General features: G+C 37.0%; 4 protein-coding genes across 5 annotated transcripts; 2 read left to right on the top strand and 2 right to left on the bottom strand.

Annotated features, from left to right (window-relative positions):
* Positions 1–4212, top strand: LOC115721912 (uncharacterized). 2 transcript variants are annotated; one of them, XM_030651017.2, is made up of 3 exons: positions 1–247; positions 940–2894; positions 2997–4212. In XM_030651017.2, exons 2-3 carry the CDS (start codon positions 945–947, stop codon positions 3984–3986), a joined length of 2940 nt encoding a protein of 979 aa, XP_030506877.2. In that variant the 5' UTR covers positions 1–247; positions 940–944; the 3' UTR covers positions 3987–4212. The 2 variants fall into 2 exon arrangements, with proteins under 2 accessions (XP_030506877.2, XP_060960402.1); XM_061104419.1 differs by having other exon boundaries at positions 63–247; positions 940–4212.
* A 4509-nt stretch (positions 4213–8721) lies between these two features.
* LOC115723087 (beta-glucuronosyltransferase GlcAT14A) lies at positions 8722–12251 on the top strand. Its single transcript, XM_030652503.2, has 4 exons — positions 8722–9726; positions 9871–9949; positions 10038–10153; positions 11644–12251. The coding sequence occupies exons 1-4, from the start codon at positions 9234–9236 to the stop codon at positions 12159–12161; spliced, it is 1206 nt and encodes a 401-aa protein (XP_030508363.2). The 5' UTR covers positions 8722–9233; the 3' UTR covers positions 12162–12251.
* Positions 12252–12827: 576 nt separating this feature from the next.
* On the bottom strand, positions 12828–16275 carry LOC115723107 (multiple C2 domain and transmembrane region protein 14). Its single transcript, XM_030652533.2, has one exon. The coding sequence runs from the start codon at positions 16119–16121 to the stop codon at positions 13065–13067; it is 3057 nt and encodes a 1018-aa protein (XP_030508393.2). The 5' UTR covers positions 16122–16275; the 3' UTR covers positions 12828–13064.
* Positions 16276–21475: 5200 nt separating this feature from the next.
* On the bottom strand, positions 21476–25395 carry LOC115722509 (uncharacterized). The gene is made up of 10 exons (XM_030651731.2): positions 25001–25395; positions 24591–24899; positions 24205–24502; positions 23845–24051; positions 23529–23595; positions 23262–23402; positions 23045–23136; positions 22595–22777; positions 22361–22497; positions 21476–22059 (listed from the first exon to the last, which is right to left on the bottom strand). The coding sequence occupies exons 1-10, from the start codon at positions 25138–25140 to the stop codon at positions 21822–21824; spliced, it is 1812 nt and encodes a 603-aa protein (XP_030507591.2). The 5' UTR covers positions 25141–25395; the 3' UTR covers positions 21476–21821.
* Between the last annotated feature and the right edge of the window lie 298 nt (positions 25396–25693).

The following is a 25693-nucleotide window of genomic DNA, read 5'->3' on the forward strand; positions in this document are numbered from 1 at the left end:
TTTCGGGCTTTGGGCTTTGGGCTTTGGGCTTTATAAGGAAGGTAGGGGAAATGAGGAAAGTAAAGTGGTGGCGATGATATTTGGTATTTTATACCAAAATTCTGAAAACAACGAAAAAAACCCTAATTTCTCACTCTTCTTTTCGTTTTCAACACATTTCTTCTCTCTCTCCCCGCCGATGAGGCCACTCCTCTAAGCCACCACGAAGATTCACCGGATTCCCTTCTCTCGCCTTCCCTCCTTCCAGGTTTCTTTCTTTCTGATTTTATGTGTATTTATCGATTTCTGCATTGAATTATTGCGCTTTTTGTTTCATTCTGTACCTTATTCATGCTTTGTAATACTTTCTCAATTATAATTCTATTCTCCACTTTTCAAGATTTGAACTGAATCACATGTTGTGTGTATTGTTCAAGATTTTATTTCTGTTCCTTTCGAGCGAGAAAGTAGTTTGCATGAGTTGGCAGGGAGGCTAGTGTTGACTCTAGATTAAATATTACTATTCAACTTTTTTATTTTTGTGGGGGTAAACGAAAAATTTAGTTAATTATGATGTGATTCGAAATAATTGAGAACATTATGGTGTGGAAGCAACCCTTTTTATATACATGTATGGTAATGGTTGAGCTCTTTATGTTTATATTAGTTTACACTCATAACCCATTTGAAAAATGTCAACTTTCTTACATATTTGTGATTTTCTGTAACTTTTTATGCTAGGACTAAGCTCAGTTGAACCTTATAGTGCAATGGTAAAGTGATTGTAAAAAATGATAAAAGATGACATCGAAAGTAATTCTCTTTTGTTTTGAATGGATGTGGTTTGTTATGTATTGGTCTGGATGGTGGTTTTGTTTCTTTCTACCATTGAATAGTGATTTGATATGATTGATTGCAAAGGATTGATCTTGGTTTTCTGGGTGTCTTTAATTTATGCAGAAGATATGACTACTCTTAATGTTTTTGTGAACTATGATGGGCATTGGGATGATAACAAATGCTACGTTGACTTTAAGATGACTGGTATATTAGTGCCTAAGGACACTACCTATAAAAAACTGTTGGGATTATTGTCCAAAGAGTTGAATATCAAGCCTTCAGAACAATCCATAACTGTCCAATACCAAGTGAGTCCAGGTTCTCCACCCATCACCATATTGACTGACGGCGGTGTCTTGTTTTACTTGGAGTTGAAAAAGAAGGATCCTGTACTTACTGGCTTCCCATTGTGCATCACTGTTGAGGATAGACGGTTGGCCGTCAACAACCCAGCATTGCCAATAAATCAAGTTCAACCGGTTGAACAACCAAATGAAATAGCAAATGGAGAGGAACAAGATGAATCAAATCATTTGAACGCGATGCCTACTCCAACGAACAGTGATAATCACACATCAGATAATCACATATTTGATGATGTTTATGATTCTCCAATGGAGGTGGAAACAGTAGAAGCAGTCAACAAAAATGACCACTCTATTCTTACTCGCTCACGAGCTCTACGAGAAGCAAAAGCTAGTTCTAGCAAACGACGACCATACAAGAAGCGGAAGCTGAAGCGCTTGGCTGTTAGTGATTATGAAACGACGAATACTATCATATCGGAGTACCATTATTCAGAGATTGCAGCTAAGCAGCTGTATAAAAACAAGGATGTGTTGAAGAAGGTCGTTAGTATGTTTGCTATCAGAAACAATTTTCAGTATAAAGTCAGGAGATCAGACAAGAGGTTTTTTTTGGTTACTTGCTTGGATCAAAGTTGCAAGTGGCTTCTTCGGGCATCGAAATATTTGAAAACTGACATGTTTATTGTGAGAAAATATGTTCCGACGCATACTTGCTCTTTGGATGTTAAAGGGGATCATCGGCAAGCTAGTAGTCGAGTAATCGGTGAATGCATCAAGTCCAAGTATAAGTTGTTGGGAGAAACATCTTATTCGCCATATGACATCATGAGAGACATGAAGGATGAATATGGTGTTTCAATTAGTTATGAAAAGGCCTGGAGAGCTCGAGAATGTGCCTTGGAAATGATAAGGGGAGCCCCAGAAGAATCGTATGAAAACATTCTTTCTTATCTTTATACGTTAAAGAATAAGAATCCTGGATCTGTAACTCACCTGGGAACAGATAATGATAGTCATTTTAAGTATTTGTTCATTGCTTTGGGAGCATCACTTTGTGGTTGGCCTCATTGTCGACCTGTTATTGTGGTTGATGAAACATTCCTAAAGGCTAAGCATAGTCGTACCTTGTTTACAGCGTGTGCTAAGGATGCCAACGACAAGATTTTCCCTTTGGCTTTTGGTATTAGTGATTTTGACAATGATGCATCATGGGATTGGTTCTTAACAAAGTTAAAAGATGCATATGGTGAACGAGATGGGTTGTGCATCATATCTGACCAACAAAGTAATATCTGTGCGTCAGTTAAAAAAGTTTACCCGAATGCAAAACATGGGTTCTGCATGACTCATGTTCTTAATAATCTCAAGGCCAACTTCAAATCTTGTGGAAAAGAAATTGTTCCGACTTTTATTGCTGCTGCTAGATCGTACATTAAAGACGATTTTGAGTACTACATGAAACAGCTTGACAACATTGATGTTGGTATTCGGCCTTATCTAGCTGAAGTAGGACACGAAAAGTGGTCGCGAGCGTTTTTCACTGGTGGGAGATATTCAATAATGACTGCTAACATTGCCGAGTCAATGAATATTGTTGATGGTTCGGCTAGAGAAATGCCTGTGGCGGCTTTGGTTGAGTGGCTAATTAATTGGACGGAGAAATGGTTTACAGAAAAGAGACAAGAAGCTGAATCAACAGTCACAGTACTTGCAGCAGCTACAGAGAAGGTCTTGCGAGAAAATCAGGTTGCAGCCCTGCCTTTGGTGGTATGTCTACCAACTTATCAATTCTTTTTTCTTTCTTTCTTTTGTCTTTCAGGGATGCGTACATTACATGAACCATATCATTTGATTTGCATTGCTTTGCAGGTTTTGCCAATAGATTCCAACTTATCACGAGTCTATGATGGTGACAGCCTTTTTATTGTGAATTTAGATGAGAAAACGTGCTCATGTCGTCGATTTAACTTGGATCAAATTCCATGTCGACATGCTTTGGCGGTGATAGCAAAAAAAAGGTTGAATCCTTATGCATATTGCTCGCGCTACTATAAGAGGGAAGAATTACTTGCAACTTACCAGGAAATAATTTATCTTCTTGGGAATCCTCGAACTTGGAGTATTCCGGATGATGTTAAGTCGATGGAAGTCTTACCTCCAATTTCGACGGAGAAGTCAAGCAGGATAAAACGAAAGAGATTATCTTTTAGTGGAGAACACAACTCTAAAAGTAGGTGTGGTAGGTGCGGACAGCCTGGGCATAACCGAAAAACATGCAAAAGTCTCTCAAGTTCACGATCCTCACTGTCAGTGGGAAGAAGATCAACTCGGTTGTCAAGAAGGATCACATCTGATGAAGAGGATCCATCTGATGAAATGGACGATGAATTTCAATCTGATGAAGCTTTAAATGAAGTCCCATTTGATGATGCTGCCTATGAAACTGAAGTTGTGAAACAGTTGACGTTTGATGAAGCTGCCAATGAAAATGAAGTTGCCCAAGTAAAACCATCTGATGAAGTTGCCAATGGAAATGAAGCTGCCAATGAAATGCCATCAAATGAAGTTAAGACTGAAATACCATCTGATGAAATTGCCAATGGAAATGAAGTTGTCAACGAAATGCCATCTACTGAAGTTAAGAATGAAATATCATCTGTACCATCTGTCAAAGTCACCAGCGAATTGCCATCTGTCGAAGTCGCCAGTGACATACCATCTGAGGAAGTCGCCAATGGAATACCATCTGAAGTTGCGAAAGAAATACCATCTACTGAAGTTGCCCAAGAAGTACCATCTACTGAAGTTGCCCAAGAAGCACCATCTGCTGAAGTTGCCCAAGAAGTACCAGTTGCCTAATCAAACATATTTTTTTTTTCTTTTAGCTGTTTTACTCAGTACTTTAGTAGGGTTGTCATGGTTTGTTTCGTTGTGTTTTGTTTTGTTTGTATAGTTCAATTGAGAACTTTTCTTATTGTTAGAAGGATTGCTTTCGTAGGATTGTCATCTATGTTTAATTAAGAAACATTGCATGTTATTCTAGATTAATATTGTGAAGGAAACTGAGAAAAACACATTGCTTAAACAGTCTTCCAGCAAGGTATCCCCCTTTATCAGCAGGTACATAATCTGTTCCTTGAGCCATTTTGAAATGACATCTTTTTTACACTCTGGCTTTTGTAATGATTTATAATTGGTTGAAGTTGCTGTCTTCTCTTCATATAAATATGGTGATTGATGAGAACCGAGAACTCCAACTCAAGAACACAATAAAACAGTAGCAATAATAGGAGTAGAACAGTAGCAAACAATAGGATATGTATATTGAATGTATGAGAAACCCAATTACAAAGGATAGGAGCCCTTAGGCTCCTTTGGTGCAAATAGAAATTTACTCAAACATTGCATACCACTCAATTCCCCTTAATATTCTATATATACTATTGTATTCCCTCCAAAACACTTCCCTCAATACAAAGACTCAATTACCCTTTTATTTAATATATGCTAGCCCACCATACTAATCCCAAGGCCTAACATTACCGGCCGCCCGAAATTCACCTTGTCCTCAAGGTGAAAAACATGAAGTCTTCAACTAATCGTGGCTCGTGGGCGTCCTCTGTCGAAGAACCAAGCCAACAAATGCAAGGCGTTCAAGCTATGAGAGAGACGCCACCTCTCAGCGAGTCTACCGCGATCAAAGAACCAGCTGAGCAAGTTGGTAATTCCTCCTTTGGTATGTAGAGTAAGTGGAAAGAAAGCTAATGTCGCGCCATAGAAAGATGCTCCGGAGACCAATTCAAGAAGAGAAAGACCTAAACTTGAGTATACCAAACTCCAATATGGATAAATGTGCTTCAGTAGAGCCACTTCAGTGTGTATTTTTTTGAGTGGGTGCTTTCTCCAATACCCATCCCAAAAATAAGAGGAAGCTGAGACAAAAAACTCATGAATAATGATGGGATTCTCCTCGTGGATTAATTCAACAAATATGATTTTTCGTCCTCTGTGGTAAATCCATTGAACAGTAGTAACCCCTATCTTATTAATTATTATTTTGTTTTTTGTGAACTCCAATTGTGGATCAGTCATCTTGTGGACACCTTCAACGGCTGCTTTAAGGGCCTCCATGTTCACTAAGTTGGCAAGATCAAATTTTATTGTACCATTAACATCTATATTTGCAACCAATGATTTATCCTGTAGATAAAACTCTAATGACTCTGGGCGACCTCGGCCATCGGAAATGGGAACAACATACATGACAATTCTACCAGGTCTTGTTAAAGCTAGATCAAAAATATCTAGCAAGGTTGTTGCAGACATTAAAATTATTCCTATATTCGGCTCAAAATCATCCATCCCAACAAGAAGTTGATGTAGCATTTTCTTCGTATACCCTTCCCATTGATGTTGTGTAGAACCAACAACATTCATTTTATCAATGAATATGAGGCAAAGTACCTCATACCAGAATTTCAGCCGTGGCCGCTTCTTTCCAGCCGCTATCATGATGCCAACCACCACTTGATCCCTTACTACATTGCTCCAATAACTGTTGTGCGAGTGAAAAATAGAGAGAAAATCATTCAGAAAATTGTAAGGGCATGGAAGAGAAGTTTTTGATTTACCGCTGTCAAAATGAAAGCCTTCCCAAATTTTTTTCTCTCTCATTAACACCTCTGTCAAAATGGGATGAGATTGAAAAAGTTGTTGTAGCGATTTCATCTCTACCATCAGATTTGAAGTCCAGAAAAACACCTGGAAAATATTCTTCTGCCATGGATGAACCGAAGAAGAAGTGATGACATTCAAGAAGCACGGTAGTGTGTAGGAAAAGCTCACGTGAGGGTTCTCTTCAAGTAATACTTGCTTTTGTTTTGTACTGTCCAGCCCCAAAAGAATAGATAAATGAGTTTCTCCTGGGTCCCATGTCACCAGCCCATTACGTGGGTATTCTTTGCTTAAGTGGGCCCAATCAATAATGTAATTAAATGAATTGGGCTTGTGGTTTATCTGATGTGATATTATTGCTCTAGTGAAAGAAGAAAACATTAAGGCCAGATTTAAAAAGTAACCCAATGGATTGGGCCTAACCTGATAGGGTTGGAAGGAACAATTTGATAATTTTGAATTCTCCAATTGTCTTCTACAGTACGCCGTCATCAAACAACTCGCACCAGGTACGGGTTCCTTGGTGATCAGCAAGCTAGGCTCCTCCTTGACCATCGTCGGCCAACGAAAGTTATCCGCTGTATAGTGTGTCTTCTCCGGCACCGGTGGACTGCTTACACTCTCAAACGAAATATGCTGGAGCTCCATGTCGTGGTGTATGGCTGGTAGCATGCGCGTCACCACACCCAAATCAGAAATTGTCGTTGCTTTGTTAGTAACGACTTCGCTAGCTTGCTGGTCGTGCTTTCCGCAATCAAAGAGTTTGTAAGCCACCATTGACAGTAGCGGTGGAGTGCTTCTTGTCCACGACGCATCACCAAGCCGACCTTGATGAATTTTGGGTGGGAGGATCTAGCTCGAGTTCTCATTGTACCACACTGGTATCGTCCCCAGTTTCGGCAGATTGCTCTTCATCTCCGGCAATATAAGCTTGGTCGTTGGAATGAATTGATAGCTTGGCGTATTCTCTGCTTCTTTTTCACAGAGCATCTCCGATTGGAAGCCATGATGTGATCTTCTGATTTCCACCGTTTTCGTTGGAGAAATGAGTAGATCAATTGGTTGTTCGTTGCCTCTCCGTACGATATCGTCTTCGTCTTCATCTCCATCTTCACCATCGACCCCAACCATATCTTCAGAAATTATTGTTGGTTGTTCGACAAACAGATTGTTTCTATTCTTCAACTCCTTCAGTGTGCTACTTTGATTTTGAAACCTCACTTGTCCTTCAACGAAGAATGCTTTGGCTATGACTTCAGGGAGTGTTCTTAGCTTACATTCACGCACCTTCCTCTTCACGGCGATGTTCTTTGCAGCTTCGAATAGCTCGGGCGATGCTACAGAAGGCAGAGAATCTTCATTTACGAGCTCCGATTGTATAATTGCCTGTCGTTTGTGTTTTCTGAAGCTGTCGAGTCTAGCAAAGGCTCGTTTGTGTTCTAATATTGCTATTTCCATCTTTCCATCACCTTCAACCTCCGTTTCTATTGCTGAAGGAGATCCCGAAGTTAGGTCGGCGCGTGGCAATTTCGGATTCCTTCTTGGTTGCGAACCCGAACAGATTGCACAGCTTGGTGGATCCACTCATTGAGATCGTTGTCCTCCGATCTTATTGTGACATGACTTCGGAGATCGCGGGAGACGCGGAGTAACCTTACTTGCCCAAGAAGTACTTGATCCAAAAGCGAGGCAAGGTCCTCCAGCGTATTAAATTCAGAGGGATAATCATAAGACTCCGATCTCCATTGATCCTCTAATTTCTCCATTCGAGTCGTCGGCGTCCACCGGAATCGCTCGCTCTGATACCAATTGATGAGACCCGAGAACTCCAACTCAAGAACACAATAAAACAGTAGCAATAATAGGAGTAGAGCAGTAGCAAACAATAAGAAATGTATATTGAATGTATGAGAAACCCAATTACAAAGGATAGGAGCCCTTAGGCTCTTTTGGTGCAAATAGAGATTTACTCAAACATTGCATACCACTCAATTCCCCTTAATATTCTATATATACTATTGTATTCCCTCCAAAACACTTCCCTCAATACAAAGACTCAATTACCCTTTTATTTAATATATGCTAGCCCACCATACTAATCTCAAGGCCTAACAGTGATCTACATTTTTGCATTGAGTTGTCTTGGTTTGGTTGATGTCAGCATATTTTGGCTGTACAGGATGCGATTGAATGTAGTGTTGGTCTTCCTTTGTTCTCTTTTAGTTAACTGCTGTTCCCAATATTGTGAGAAAGAGAGATTTGCTCAGGTTGATTTGAATTTAGTGGTAGAGGTGCTCAAAGTATGGAACTTGTGCAGATTCTTCATGTCTATAAAGTTTTTGAGAGTTTTTTCTTAGTTGAATCCAAAATAGTAACCAGTAGCTTATGGTTATGGTTTAGCCATTTAATTGTCAACCTTACCTTAGCAATTAAAACTTATACAACAGTAGAAAGTTGTATAAGGCCTTTAACACCTTTTAGGAACTTATCAATCTACCATTAAAAATATGTTTATGTTGAATGGATGTGCATTGATTATATATAAATATATTTAATTTGTTGAGATTAGTTTGGTTTCTCCTTTATTGAAGAAGCCACGTCTCTTGCACATGAGTTGTGAGACTTAAGGAATATGCTATTCAAGATTTGTTGTAAGAAAGAGTAAGCTTCAATTATGTGGTGAATTAAATATGTATTATCTTGGGAGGTTTAGAAAGAACAATTCCCTTGAGACGATTTTGGTGTTGCCTTTGTTAAACTATAAGAGCTAATGTTGAAAAGATACCAGTATATGAAATTGTATATAATCTCTATAAATATGAGTGGGAAAAAAGTAGTAAATATTTAGAAAGAATTTAACATGTCAATTTTGTCATTAGTGTAGTTTTAGTGATCAAAATTTAATCTCCAAATGAATTGAAGAGAAATGATTTAAACCAAATTAAACATTCATTTAATGAATGTGTTACAGTTTTATCACTTCACATGCCATATTTATGTTATGGGCACTTACTAAAAATTGAATCTTTACTCTCTCATCTCAAATTGAGCTGGTAAAAAAGGCATTTTTTATTATTAGAGAAATGTAAGAAGAAGAAGAAGAAGAAGTCACTTAAAAAGGAAAAAAGAGGGTATTATCTCATCACATCATATGTGAGATTGTGATTAGCTTATTATACTATTCTAGTATTGTGTCTTTGAAGAGAGAGAGAGAGAGAGAGAGAGAGAGAGAGAGAGAGAGCCCATTTCAGTTTCAGTTGGAATCTAAAGTGAGTGAAGGCAACACTCTAACCCCCCAAAAGCCAAAGCCAAAGGCAAAGGCCACAACTCAATCAACACTAATAACTTCTTCTTCCCTCTCTTTAAAGCAATCAACAACAACTAATCCTCTCTCAAACTCAAACTCAAACTCATCCTTGTTTTTCTGCAAAAATGAGTATCAAAGTGTTCATGATATCTCTAGTTGCAACCTCCATTATCTTCTCTCTTCTCTATATTCCCACTACTTTAACAATACCCATCACCACTTTCAGGCCTAATCTTATTTTGAATCACTATGCGAATAATACGACCACCCCATATCCAGTGACCTTTGCCTACTTGATCTCTGCCACCAAAGGAGATTTGGGCAGACTCAAGCGATTGTTGCACGCTCTTTACCATCCGGGCAACTGTTATTTGATTCATATGGACTATGGAGCTCCAAGGAGCGAGCACAGAGATTTGGCTGAGTTCATAAGGGAACACCCTGTTTTCAGCCAAATGGGTAATGTTTGGATTGTTAAAAAATCAAACTTGGTGACTTACAGAGGACCCACTATGCTTTCCACCACGCTTCATGCAATGTCAGTCCTTTTGAGGGTTTCTAAGTGGGATTGGTTCATCAATCTCAGTGCTTCTGATTACCCTTTGGTCTCTCAAGATGGTATGGTGAGTGCTGGGTGCCTTTTTTGTGTCCGATCATTTGTCCCATTCAAAAACAAAGTCTTCATCTTTCTTTACTCTACTGTCTTTTCTTTCAATCCAACTAATAAGGGAAATGTGGTTGGTTTTTGGTATTTGGTTTCAGATCTGATTCATGCGTTTTCTGAGTTGCCCAGTAAAGATCTCAACTTCATACAGCACTCCAGCAGATTGGGTTGGAAACTGTAAGCCTTTTTCCTGTCTTAGTTTTGATTTTTGTATGTATGTTAATTATGTTGTAATTTGATTACTGAACTTTGTTTTGGTTGGTAGGAACAAGAGAGGTAAACCAATTGTAATTGATCCGGGGCTTTACAGCCTTAATAAATCAGAGATCTGGTGGGCTATCAAACAGAGAGCTCTCCCAACTGCATTTAAGCTATACACAGGTCAGTCTTTTTTTATTCTCTTCACTTATTCAAAATTTAGTCTTTTTGTGTGTGTATGTATATTAGTGTTTTTGTCTTTTTGTTTACCATTAAAAATAGATAATAATTAGTAATTAAAAAAGAGGAAGCAGAAGTAGTAAACTAGAAGACATTGGGTTTGGCCGGCTTCTACTCATTTTATATTTTATATATATATATATATATATATGGGTATATATATATATATACACACAATGGATTTGAAATTGAACTTTGAAAATCTTTGAGATTAGTGGTGAGGTGAACATGTGAATTTCTTCTGTGCAAAAATGACACGTCTAAAGGTTGCTGTAAGTACAAGGTACAATTGTTAGCTTGGTGATGGCGATGACAACCCAAAAAACAAATAAAATAAATCTACTGTACAAAAAGTGAAATGTATGTTGTGGTTTCTGATAAGCTTTGAAATGAAATTGTGAAAACGTGGGAGGACCCACTTGAAAGTTGGAAGTGGTGGGGGGTAATAATTTGGTTGGTTTGTTTTTATTAATAAACAACTCCAATTCTCTTAAAATTTTCAGCTACTTGAAGCTTGTTTCTTGGGCTTCTTCTTCTGTTTCAATGTTGTCTTCTTAGCTCATTGTTTCATTGCTAATGGATATGAAAAGGAATTTAATTGTTATGAAGAAAGATTTGAATTTGCTAATGAATTTTGTAAACCATTACCACATTACAATATTAGAATGTCTCTTTCAATTTTTTTTTTCTTGATATATTAATTAATGGCCATATGATGGTAGGTATGCAACTACCAGTGGCTGTAGATAATGCCATATGTCACATGGATCTTGAAATTCCATACATTAAGTCATTTTCAATCCACCTAATTAATAACAATGTCAGCCAATCCAATAATACGCCACCAGTACCACCCAACATTTTTCTCAAAATCAAACTTAAAACTTACTAGAGTAGAGGGGAGTAGAGTGTAATTTTGGACATCCATGAGAGACATGTGCACTGTGCACATTGCATAGCAGAGTCTGGAAGATGCATGTGCCTATCACATGATACACTGGTTAATGGTAATGGGAATGCAACGTGGCTTCCTGCTCCATTACATAGTTTTACAGCATTCAATTTCATTTTCTCGGGAATGAAAAAGGACTTGTTTGTCTCTCTCTGCCCATAAAAAGAAGGAACTACTTAATTTACCATTTCTTTTTTGTTTTCCTGCTATTGGGAATAATTAAGGAGTTGAACCTTAGGCTTCAGACAAAAAGTGGGCTCTGCCTAAGACCCTGCAACCACAACACCAGTAATTACTGCTTTTTTAATGACATAATATAAGTAATAATCCATCTTACCTTCTTGACTTTTTTGGGAAATGGCTTACACTACAGATGTTACTGAATTATTTTACTAAGTACATCTAGTTGAGTTCCATTGAAAAATGAGCAAAAGGAAGCTGTGTTTGAAGTTATAGTTGATGAGATGAGAATGCAATGCAGGCTCAGCTTGGACAATCATATCAAGATCTTTCGCCGAGTATTGCATAATGGGGTGGGACAATCTTCCAAGGACTCTCCTCCTATACTACACCAACGTCGTGTCCTCCCCCGAGGGCTACTTCCAGACCCTCATATGCAACGACCGAAACTACAAGAACACCACAGTCAATCACGATCTTCACTACATTAGTTGGGACACACCTCCAAAGCAACATCCCAGGTCCTTGGGACTCAGGGATTATAGAAAGATGGTTCTCAGTAACCGTCCCTTTGCTAGAAAATTCAAGAAGAACGATCAGGTTCTTAACAAGATTGATCGCGAGCTTCTGAAGAGACGCCGGGGAGAGTTCAGTTATGGTGGATGGTGCTCGGGGACTAGGAGAATGCGCAGCTCGTGCTCCACTTTGCAGAGTGACAAGCATGGTGTGCTGAAGCCAGGACCGGGTTCCAGAAAGTTGAGAACTTTGTTATCGAGATTGGTATTGTCGAGGAGTTTTCAAAAGCAACAGTGCAGATAGATTCTTTTGACTCTTACTTGCTTAAAAAACTATTGTATTCCACGTGATTTGATTCACTCATAGTAATGAGAAATAATTAATTCTGTGCCATTGTTTCTCTTGAAATTACATGGAGAGGAAAAGAAGTTGTAAGTTTCGGTATGAAAGTTATGGCCAATTAATGCATTTTCTCATAATGAATAATTACATAAAATAATACCAACACATTACACATGGTTATTGAAACTGTCTTTACAATTTAACTGTATCATTATTAATGTACTCAATTTGAAAATGGAGATCATCATCATCAAATCTACCTTTTCCTCAATACATGTACAAAATTTCTGTTTTTGAAACGAATCTATCATTGCAAAAAAGATAATTAAATTCCTCGACAAATACAATAAAGTAATTAGAAAACAAATGGTAATCTAATGATATTTTAATGAAAAAGTAGACTTTTCAAAGTTTTGAGCTACTTCTCTTCTTATAGTAGCTTATTTTTTCTTCTATATAAAAATTAAATTGGCATAACAAAGACGGATGCTATATATAGTCTATTCCTATGGTCCACAATTCAAATATAACGGTAACTTTACTCAAAATCTACCTACCGTACCTACCTATATTTATATATGTTTTCAAGAATATTTATTTTTAGAATCATATAAATAAGTAACACTATTTTTACACTCCAAAGTTCAAACGGTCACATTATTTTTTGTAATTTTGTGCCACTTTTATGCTATGCTGCTGCCCACCATGATTCACTTTAACATATTACAACGCCAATCATCAATATTCAATATAAACAAATGTAACAAAACAAATATTCCATTCTTTTAAAAATAAATTCAATTAATCAATTAAATAATAAATAAAATTACAACAACATGAACATAAAAACATTCGAACCAAGTCTTACATGATTTGGTCGGAAAGTGATGGTAATCGCCGGAAAAAGTTCATGGGTAGAGAGGGCATATCTCCTCGAAATCTAGGATGACGTAAGTAATAAAATCCCCATCCCAACATGAACACCTTAAACGGCACCGCATAGAACACCAAAGATGCCACCAAGCAAAATACCACAAATATCCCTGTTGCCCGAGGATCCCTCCAATTGCACAGAGCTTCCAATCTCTCCCCTTGGGCCGCCACGTCACCCAACAACGTTTGGGCCCGGCCCGCCAAGGCCCGTAACCTATCGTACCTGACCCGAATTATGTCTGGCGACCGACTCGAAGGAAACCCGTCGAACTCTTCGTCCAGCTCGTCCTGGCCCACCGCCTCCACGTGGGACAATCTCGGGTCCATGTTGGCTGGGATCACTCGACGGTACCTAAAACGAAGGGTTAAGATCAAGAAGGCGTACATGAATACGGTGGGGAGCACCAGATGCGGGCACAGTACTACTGCCACGAGCAGGACGTGCATGAGAACAGTTGTGGGCGTGTGAACCCACGTGCGAATCCCGTCCAGCCAGCCGGCTAACGTAGCGGCGCGCGAGAGGCACCCCACCACGCGAAACCAATTGGCCTTGCTTCGCCTCATGCTCCACACGTGCGTGTCCGAATCGAGCAAGAACTGAACCACTTCTTGCCCCAACGGCGGCTCCGAGCGAGCCATTCGCGCCGTGACGATTCTCATAGCCGTGTGGCGGAGAATGTCTTGTTGGGCCGGGCCCAAGGGCCTGACGTAGTGCATTCTGGGCAGCATTGGGCTGCTGTAAGCTTGGATCAAATTAAACCACGAGGCGCATGAGAATCGAACGGCTATTTCCACTTCCCCCATTTTTTTAGCACCACCTGGGAGCAACACCGTAAGAGAATATGAACTCATGTACACTCGATTAGTATCGAGCGCTGAGAGCCGTACACGTATCTTCCCAATCCTAAGATCTTTACCCTGTTTCCCCGCTTCGTCGCGCTTGTACCTTCCATTGTCAAAAACACCAATGGTGAGTACGGTACAAGGGTCGTAAACGTCCCAAGTGTACTGCTCGTTCCAGCGTGGATTAAAGCGGTCCAGGATAGTACGGGTGCGGACCCACTTCGGTCCGTATTTGGCCACCACGTAAGCGTCTGTAGTGCCACGTGTGCCGTCTTTGGTCTTGACGGGTAAGAGATTAGTGGCACCTCGTATCCCAACTTCTAATAATCCAATCGGAGCTTTGGATAATTGTTTAGCAGCGGCTCTCACATCGCTGGTCACGTGCGCCGCTTCGTCGAGCACGTGATACCCACCCTCCAAGCAAACCCGCACGTGAATTCTGCCAGCGTAGGGCTGTGATTTCTCATCTGCTCCAACCAGATTAAACCACCTGGACTTGGGTTCGGCTCTATCGTCCGTACGCTTCTCAATACTCGCCACGTGTATCTTGACGTGTCCAACTGATTGTGCGTGCGTGGCATCGTCGACCGTAACCACCAAAAACGGCTCAAACGGCTCGGCTGCTACAAACATTAGATCTTCATTCCACGTGGGACTGGATGACCCCACCGAAGCACGACTGGTCTTGAAAAGCTGGGCTCCAAGCTGAGCTTTGACGTACACGTCAGCACCTATGCCCCTGATGACTTTAGCTTCGGGTCCACCCGAACCAAGCTGCAAATCCTGGGTTTGGATGACCGTTAGCCTCAAATACCAAAGCTTCGGAGACAAGTAAACCTTGGCTCGGGTCTCCGGTATCAAGCCACCTGAATCGGACTGCCAAGCCTCCTGAAAAGCCTCGTCGGCCTGAGTTCCGATCCAGACGGCAAGCATGACGTCATTTCCCGGCGAAGTCTCCGATTCGAGAGTGTACCATTGGGGAGCGAGGGGACTATCTGGTGGCACACGCTTGGGGATCTCCTGAAGATCAAACGACACCGTTCCTAAAGAGCTTTCGGTAACGGTAACGGTGGTAACGGTCTTGTCGTTTTCTGTCGTTTCTTTCTTCATTTCTTCTTCTGTCCAAACAGAGACTTCGAGATTGGTTGAGTTGAGTCCGTCTTTGTCGAAAGCGAAGACTTGATCCCAATCTTTGTCGGAGCTCTGTTTTTTGGTTTTGATCGAGTGAGTTCCGATCACGAGTTTGGCGTAAGCAGAGGAATTAGCTGATAAAGCTTTGGGCTTTGCTTTCAGAACTCGAACGTAGAGAAAGGGCATTCGTTCGACGAGGTCGTAAGCGCTGTGACTTCGGTCACTGGCTATGGAACGAAGCTTGTGATCCATTACAGTCAAAGTCCCACCACCATTAATTTCCGAAGACGAAGTCGTTTTCTGATCTTTGCTTATCTGACTAATCTGTTTGGAACTCGTATCGGTTTGAGCTATTGCTGGTTTTTCTACCTCAGCTGGCGGAGGAGGCGGCGGCGCCAGCACAGCAACATCAGTAGTGGCTTTGGCCTCCGCCGGTGCTTTCTGATCAGACTCTGTTTTCGAATCCTTCTTCTCATCCTTTTTGGGTTCCTCTGTTTTAACTTCCTCTTCTTTTTTAGCTTCCTCGGTCGCTGGTTTTGTCTCTTCTGCCTGCGGAGCTTCTTGCTTAGTCTCCGGCGGCGGTGGAGGCGGAGGATTCTCATCGACGTAGTAAATCTTCAAACCGACTTCCCCTTTGATCTGAGAAAACACACTTCTCTTCTCTAAAGGATAGTAAACGAGTGGAACATCGTCGGATTTGGGAAGGAAAGTGGAGCCGGAGATCTTGACTTTGCCAAGAAAAGTACTCTTTTTGCCACTCTTTTTATGGTCGTTGTATAGATTGATCTCGAGGGTTTCGGTGGGCATGGCTTCTGAATCGTGGACTATGAATTCGAGGGTCTCGTCCCAGTGAGGGTTGAGATCTCTGAACTGGGTTTTGGTCCGGCGTCTCTGGCCGTCGAAGTCGACCATGGCGTAGGCACTGGCGGTGCCTTGGCCGTCTTTGGGCATTAGATTCTTGGCGTTGGTTACCTCCACGAACAGCTTCCGACAAGAAGACGTTGGTTCCGCCATTGTTGTCGTTTTGATTGGGTGAAGCTGTGATTTTTGTGTTGGTTGTTTTATTTATGTATTTATTTTTTTGGTTTTATTTTAATATGATGAAGGTGAAATTGAGAGAGAAGAGAGATATAGTGAGTGAGTAGTACTAGTGAGATAGATAGTATAGTGAGGAGTGAAGAGGAGAGGGTTTAAAAAGGAAAGAGAAAGGAGCGTTGTTGACACGTCAGACTGGTCTGGACACGTGGTTCATTTATTGAGAATACACATCTTTTATGCTTATATTAACGGAAATGCCATGCAACTGCCACAAATATTAATAAAACCTAATTCTTACCTACCAATTTTCTTGTAGCTATCATATACTTAATAGTTATACTTATTGATTTAACTAAATATTATAAAATAATGTTTAAGAAATATTATTAATTAATTGTAAAACTTTACTTATAAAAAGATTAAGCATCCAATAATAATACTCATTATTATAAATGATAAGAGATACTTTCAAATAAGAAGTGTCATATACTGTTATTATCGTGTAATTTAATATCGAATCTCATTCATTTTAATTTATTTAATAATATGCAAAATCACTATATATACTTTTTTTTTTTTTTGAATAAAAGCGTCTTAGATTAAGAATAAGTTAGATCTCATGGTTATTACATAAAATGTTTGAAAGGATGGTAGATATCGGGATATCACCAAATAACTTGTGGGTAAATGCCCACTTAGCCATATTATGAGCTACATAATTACAAGTCCGGTTAATATTAGAGAAAATACAACCAGAAAATAAAGAAGAATGACCATTATAAAATGAGACATAGTTTTCAATGACCTAACTGGACTCCTTCCCATTGGGCGTTTACCCAACTGGACATAGTTTTCAATGACCATTACAAAATCACTATACACACACACACATTAGTATTAGACACATTAAGGTACCAAATAGTAATGCTCAAATAATGTACTACTGTCTGTTCTAATTTTGAAGATTATCAGGGTGTGGGCCTTAAGTATAGGCGGGGTAGACCCGCACTTAGGGCCCACTCATTTTAGGAGCCCAAATAAAAAAAATACTTTTAAAAAATATACATATATTTTTAATAATTTTTAAAAATACTATTTATCTTTATAATAGTAAGAGTCTAATTTTTTTTTTACTTATAACCCATTTCAACTCAGTGCCACGAAGATCATCACCATGAAATGGATCAATTTTTTTTTGGAGTTTTCATGATGGCTAATAATATATATGCAATGGCTATAACTTAAGAGTATATATATTTAATTTGGAACTGAATTGAAAAAATAAACATGTATTGTACGTTAGACTGTATATTTTGTCACGCGTACTTTTCTAAGGAAAAAAGTATGGCACGAGTATATGATGATCTGGTGTGGTGTGAGCCTGTGATGAACTAAATAAGCATATATATATATACTAGTAAAAAATTACGTGCGAGGCACGTATACTAAATTTTATGTTAGGTATAATTTACTTTGTTTAAAAGTGATACAATTAATAATTGAAAAAAAAATATTATTAGTTATTAAGTGATTATTATTATGTAAATCTAAATAATGTAATTTATAATGTTGACAATTAAAAGTAAATACTGAATGCAATATATTAGTATTTAAGAATGCTTGATAATTTAACTGTAATATGTTCTTAAGATAATTCAAAAATAAACTAAAAATTAATGTTTAAATACTAAAACAAACACAGCTTAAATGTGTGTAAAATAAAAAAGAAAATTAAAAATTAATCTCTAAATTGTTGATAATTGAAGATAACATATGCCTAAAAGTTGTAGATAAGAAAAATAAAGATACTCTTAATGGGTGGATTTTAATCTTCCTTTATGTTTGTGTTTTGCACTTTTCATTCTAGCTGATCCGCATATAATTGTATTGTCCATTTTTCTGTGAATAAATTATATATTATAGTGTCAACAAAATGGCAGTATTCCTGCAAATAGTTATTTTTATTTTTATTTAAGATGATAAAACATGGTGTAAATAATTAATTTAATTAAAAAATCTACTTATGAAAGGTAGGTAAAATTATTTTATTAATTTAAAACTACACCTCTGCAATATAATTCATTAATTTAGGCAGACTAATCTTAATTCTTAACAAAGCTGAAAATATGTAACTCCAAACTTCTTATATCCTAGAACAAGAACAAGTTGAACAAAAACAAACTTTAGTTCTGAAAAAAAAAAAATAAAAGAAAATATACCTCCCTAGAATGGTGGAACACCAAAGAGGAATGTACAATATAACACCAGCACTCCAAATAATCTCTAATCTTTAATTTTGTTGAATCTTTAATCAAGCATCATAATAAAGAAAAAAAAAATATGAAAAATACTTCCATCTGTGGACGCTTATCATCCAGATCAAATCTATAGTTTGGTAGAGATATCTTACTAACAACAAGAACTCTTGCATATAGATGGCTGCCAAGTGTAACCATCAATCAGATTTTCAATCCCTACTCTTGTACAAAAACATGAAATTCAAAAGATAACAAACATATTATTACCTATAGAGTCCCACTTTGCTCGCCAAAGTAGATATGGTTCAAGATGATTTTGATTTTCATCTCTCACCTTCTTCCTCGTCATTTTGAACTTCATGCGATATACAGTGGCTTCATGTGATATAAATTGGGGATTCTATGAGTTGGCATGCTATAAACTGTGTTTGAGATTTGAAAATTATAGATAAAAATAAATTGGGGATTTAACTTCGTTAACCTCAGCCAAAAAAAAATTGTTATTTTTTAATAGAAAACCTTAATCCATATACAGTTTGTTAGAGAGATATGCGGTTGTTTTCTTTTTAAATGGGTTGTGATTCTCGAATATTTAATATCAGTTCAAATATCAATTCAGATATTAATGGATTTGTTAAAGATACTCTTAATGGGTGGATTTTAATCTTCCTTTATGTTTGTGTTTTGCACTTTTTATTCTAGCTGATCCGCATATAATTGTATTGTCCATTTTTCTGTGAATAAATTATATATTATAGTGTCGACAAAATGGCAGTATTCCTGCAAATAGTTATTTTTATTTTCATTTAAGATGATAAGACATGGTGTAAATAATTAATTTAATTAAAAAATCTACTTATGAAAGGTAGGTAAAATTATTTTATTAATTTAAAACTACACCTCTGCAATATAATTCATTAATTTAGGCAGACTAATCTTAATTCTTAACAAAGCTGAAAATATGTAACTCCAAACTTCTTATATCCTAGAACAAGAACAAGTTGAACAAAAACAAACTTTAGTTCTGAAAAAAAAAAAAAAAAAAAATATACCTCCCTAGAATGGTGGAACACCAAAGAGGAATGTACAATATAACACCAGCACTCCAAATAATCTCTAATCTTTAATTTTGTTGAATCTTTAATCAAGCATCATAATAAAGAAAAAAAAAATATGAAAAATACTTCCATCTGTGGACGCTTATCATCCAGATCAAATCTATAGTTTGGTAGAGATATCTTACTAACAACAAGAACTCTTGCATATAGATGGCTGCCAAGTGTAACCATCAATCAGATTTTCAATCCCTACTCTTGTACAAAAACATGAAATTCAAAAGATAACAAACATATTATTACCTATAGAGTCCCACTTTGCTCGCCAAAGTAGATATGGTTCAAGATGATTTTGATTTTCATCTCTCACCTTCTTCCTCGTCATTTTGAACTTCATGCGATATACAGTGGCTTCATGTGATATAAATTGGGGATTCTATGAGTTGGCATGCTATAAACTGTGTTTGAGATTTGAAAATTATAGATAAAAATAAATTGGGGATTTAACTTCGTTAACCTCAGCAAAAAAAAATTGTTATTTTTTAATAGAAAACCTTAATCTATATAGAGTTTGTTAGAGAGATATGCGGTTGTTTTCTTTTTAAATGGGTTGTGATTCTCGAATATTTAATATCAGTTCTAATATCAATTCAAATATTAATGGATTTGTTTTATTATTATTTTATTATATATAAATAATATTTTATTATTTTATTAAATAAAAATAAAAAGTCACCCATGAATTTCTCATAAACCAAGAATTTCAGTTATATAGGCATACTTTATATAGAATAGATATATATATTTATATGAACATTATTTCAGGTTGAAGATTGAAATAAATGCTTAAGTTATGATGATGCCTCTCGTACGTCCTGAGTAGTTATAATTCCATTAAAATTTTCATTTTGTTATTAAAATATAAATAAATAAATAAATAAGAAAGAACTATAGCAGCATGCATGAGAATTGAGATCATGATGATTATGAGTACAGATAAATGAACGTTGGATTAATTTGTTTGGGTTATTATATGTATAGACATGGTACAGACTACAGTATATTACAATTAATAATATATTAATTACTGGTCCATGTTATAAATATATGGTACAGTCAATAAATATATAAGTGGAGTGGTGGGTAATATAAGGACAACACAAATATAACACCTCCCTAAATGGAACGTTAATTTACATATATTAGCATGTTGTTGATTAGATCATCATCATCATGTTCTTTTGTTTACTTATGTTATTAATTCAAAATAATAATAATAATAATATCAAAGTTAATATATACCGTTAATACATTAATATAAAGATGCTTAATAATCAATGTGTGATTCCACGTACTACATACATATATGCATGCAATTTTTAAATATTTTCTATTTATAATCTATATAATATAGTGAGTAAAAAGGACACTGTACTGTACATGGTCGCATGGTTTATATTTAATAAGGTATTAATTTAAGAGAAGTGAGTAGTGGGGTTAGTATAGTAAATAAAAAACAAAAGGAATAATATAATTAAGATGATATATATCGAAGATATGATCGAGAGTGAGAATCTGATACTCCTAGAATTCACCAGTTTCGTCTTATAGTGTACATGTGTGCTATTAATTAATATACGAATATATATCACAGACAGACAGTTCTGCAAATGTGAACGTTGCTTTATCTACTTCTTGTGCCACATTCACTATTTAACTCATCACTGCAGTTTGCCTCTGCTCGATCTTCATATAAAAACTTAAATTAATACTCATTTTCTGTTTTATTCTTATTTTATTGTCATTTGCCTTTTTGCAATAAACTTTAACTTAAATTAATAGACATCATGGTATCAAAGTATGGTTTAGGGACTAGTATTTTCTTACCATATGACTTTTGTGGTCTTAGCAAGTTGGAAGCATCCATAGCAGTACATCTATCTAGTATGTGATATCTGTGTTCGTTATGCAATTGTCAGATAGAGTCCAAGGAAGTTGAGACTCAATATCACATATGTTTTCATCATAGAAAAACCATACTTTACTTGATTATATATCTTCATTACAAAATAATGTCATGGTCACAAAAATAGTAAAATATATCATGGTACTCAACTCAGCTTTGTATGCCAGGCAATTTTTACCATCCAATTTGATGATTCAACACACAAAATTGTGCCACATCACATCATAACAACCTTCAAGTGATCTTGATTTTAACAAAGTGAGATTGACCATTCCACAATTTAACCCTGAATTTCCACACTTGTAAATTTGTAACCTACTTAAAGCACAATTATGAAAACACAACTCGGATATTTTGACTGTTTGAACTGATACAGATTGGCTCTCCACCCATGCTTTCAAGAAGATGACATTGAGTCTGTGTCACCGTATGCATTTTCTGGAAGTGCAACCGAATCAGAGAATATGAAACTGTTGGTAGCACCGAAGATATTCGCTAGCTGCATAACTAGCGTTTGACATAAGACAGTTGAAGGCAGGAAAGATGGTGGGAGCGCAGGCAGAGACTTTGGTACGAATTCATCTTTATTGAATGTGGGAGCATGTAATGCAAGCACTGCCTGACAGAACAGAAACCTGTATAGAAGAAAATGTAGACTCAGTAACTGCTCTAAACTTTTTTCTATGAATCAGCTCAACAAAGGAATTATAGTTTTTCTTTTTGCAGATAATGACACGGTCTGAATTTTACTTTACCAACGTCTTCAATCTTTGTTTTAATTTCACCTGAATCTTAGAAAAAGGGCTACATTTTTAAGTTTCCAAGCGTTTATAAGCATATCTGATGCTAACCCACCAAATGTTTCACTGTTCCAACATATTTCAATCATCCCACAAGCAGATAAACTAACGAACACAAAGTGAAAATCAATGTTACCTCAAGACAAGTCGCCTAAGGAAAGGGTCGTTCAAAATCTGAGCCCACACAGGATGAAGGGAGTCTGATGCAGCTAACTTTACACCCCAATCTTTTAAGAAAGATGAGATCAATTTCTCAGCCTTAACAAATGTATCCTGAAATAGTTTGTTATAGCTAGCGAGTCAGGATAAAAAAAGCTAAAAAACAGCAGTATTCATAAACCAAAAGGGTTGACTGTTACACAATACATACCATTTCAACATCTGAGTCAGAAATGCAAAGCAACAAACAGAAAGCCTGTAATGGAGCTGTAAGAAAAACAGTGAATAGACTTCCGGTAGAATGAAGAGGCGAACCAGTGCTGGTGCAGTGATACGAACTTCTCGGAGAAAGAAGGATTGCTGCCATTTCTCCTTTTGCTGCTCCATTTATCGCCTTCTCACACAATCAAAATAACCTTTTATATAAGTGAAATAAATATTTCACTAGAGACCAAAATAAAATACTACTCATCATACACATCAAAATGACAGTTTGTTTTGATAAATGCAAAAATTGAACTCTATAATATACAACACAATCAGCAATACGATTTTAAAATAAAAAAATATTGGTTGAATATTTAAAGTAGCATGTATCACAATTGAGAACCGATGCATTTAAAAAAGTAGATGTCCTCAAACATGGCAGGTGATTACTTGCCTCAAATGCTTCATTACTGTCACCATCAATAACTAAGAAAAGTGGTCTTCTTGTAAAAGGAACCAGGTCACTGGGATAAATGCAATTTATTCCTGTAAAATGATTCATCAGACGTTAGAATAAATCCTCAAGTTAGAAAATTGTCTGCTTCTCATGTATAAAGTCAATACTAAAAATGCCATATAAATCACATTGTCAAAAGAACATAAGCACATACCTCCATTCCCACGAGTCCCAAAGTGTAAACAACCAGAATTTAATGCTGAGCTGCATTCTTCAGGCTGCTCGGAAGAAGGGTCTAATCTTTCCAACACAGATCCTAATGGAGAAGGGGAGGTGGTATCAGTGTACCGAGCACCTGCAGGAGACAGAATAATAGTTCTTATAGATGAAACAATACAAATAAATAACAGTCTACCAACTATAACAAAAAGTAACAATCACGAACTAAAATGTTATTTTGAATAAAAGACAAGAAATAAACCTGAAGCTGACAAGTAAATTAACAAAATTCCATCAGGAGGGAGCTCTTCACATATGGTGGCAACAACCTGCCATAAGAAAGTAGACATAAGATTTAAATAGGCTTAAAAACACAACAATTCTAAAATAATATCAAGCAGACCAATATCACATTGTCACACACTAAAAAGTTATTTACTCAACAACATAACTACAAGTAGTAGGAGTAAACAGTTTTCTCATAATAAATTCCATGATGTTAACTTAACATAATAGAGAGCATAGATGAAAATTCACAATTGTATGAAGCCTTATTGAAAAATATTTGTCATACTTACAGCTAGAAAATGTGTGATGGAAGGACGATATAAAACCGCCTTTCTAGGATTAGGAGGCAGTGTAGGGTCGAGAATATCTTTAGGGGCAGCAGAAGGTCCGTTGTGACCATTCTTGGTTAGATTTGATTGGTAAAATGAGCCACAGGGCTCCCACTCCAGACACTGAAGCATCCTGAAAGTGTCAAGAGTTACCTCTGAAAATTTTACCTGTGTACCACCAAAGATAACAACAACAGCAATAAAGGTTGCCAATTCAGTTAGCCATGAAATGTGGTCTGGTTATGTTGACAGATATTATCAAAGCATTTGTAATTGAATTGAAAAAAAGATAGAGAAGGAAAACCTTGATCGATACCTAACCTCATTGTGATGATAACTGGCGAGAACAGCGTCTCGAAGCCTCAAATTCCTAGAACAGTTGTGTGGAGACAGCGAATCGGAAAAAGTGTCCAACACAACACTATACCTAAGAGGCCTGATATTCATAAAATTGGTGTCATATTTCAAAAACCTAACCAGCTCCTGAAGAACCAGCTTCCATTCCTTGAAGTCGGTTTCTTTGAAGGTCCTCTTGCATTCATCAAGCAAAAGCCTGAGCTGGTTAAGCAGTTGCTGAACCATTTCTCGCCGGTTCAAAAGCAAGCACACCATCAGAAACCTGAAGCAAGCACATTACGTGTTTATTTATTTACAACAAACAAACAAACACTGATCTAAATCGAATCCAATAAGAAAGTAAAATGTACCTTGAAATGAAGCGGAGATGTTTGGAGGCGAGGGAGATGTCGTGAGGTGAAGCATTGGAGTGAGAGTGGAAATTGAAGTAGTCTCGAGTGAGAATGGCGTCGTAGAAGATGAAAGCCTCGTGGAGATAGCTTGCCTGACTGGTCCTCATGTAGTGAGCGAAGTAGAGCTGAGCGATCCTAGAGGCAATATCGCCGATCTCTGACCTCTTGAGGCCAGTTTCGACGAGTTTGTGACGATTTTCTTGCTGGAACTTCCATACCTGAGTGTAGACCTTGAAGACCTTGTAGAAGTAAGCATCGTACTCCTGCCTGATCCATCGAATGGATCATGGATCATCAAAATCAAAATGAAAATGAAGATTGAAATTGAAAATGGTAACCCTAAGCGTAGTGAGTAGGTAGGAAGGTACCTGTTGCGGTGGTAATAGGGAAGATCTCTGATTTTGGAGAATTTCTTATCGGCTTTGTGGACCAGTGACCAGAACACTTCGCTCGCCGGAACCTGAACCTGACCTTGACCACCATGACCACCTTGAGCTTGAGCTTGCATCTTTTCTTCACTTTTTCATGTCGTTTCCATTATTCTTCTATGTCGTTTCATTTCATTTCATTACTTTGAAGAATTCTATTCTAATCTCGCTTTTACGAAACGAGGCATTAAATTTTATTTTATTCAAAGCTGAAAAAGCCGATTTAATTCATTTTTATAATTTCTTACCAAATTTTTTACAATATTAAAAAGCTCATTTAAATAAATAATATGTGGAAAAATATATTAGAATTAGGAAAATATATCATCATCTTATTATCATGGATTAAACTTTGATTATAATTTTGGGTATTTATTTGTTTGAAATTAAAAAAAACTACGTAGAGGTTCACATGATGAGATAACTTTGCCTCCTCTCAATAATATAAAAATATAATTTTCATTTATATGTGATAAACTAATAATAGTAATAATAAATCTTAATATTGTTAGAAATTGTGATAATATATTACATGACGAAATTATATACATTTTATTTGGTTTTATGAGCATAGGCTAGAACTTAGAGGTGATACACTATTAATTAAAACAAACTTTAAATTTAATTAAAAAG

Source organism: Cannabis sativa, chromosome 9 (genome assembly GCF_029168945.1).
Source record: "Cannabis sativa cultivar Pink pepper isolate KNU-18-1 chromosome 9, ASM2916894v1, whole genome shotgun sequence".
NCBI lineage: Eukaryota > Viridiplantae > Streptophyta > Magnoliopsida > Rosales > Cannabaceae > Cannabis > Cannabis sativa.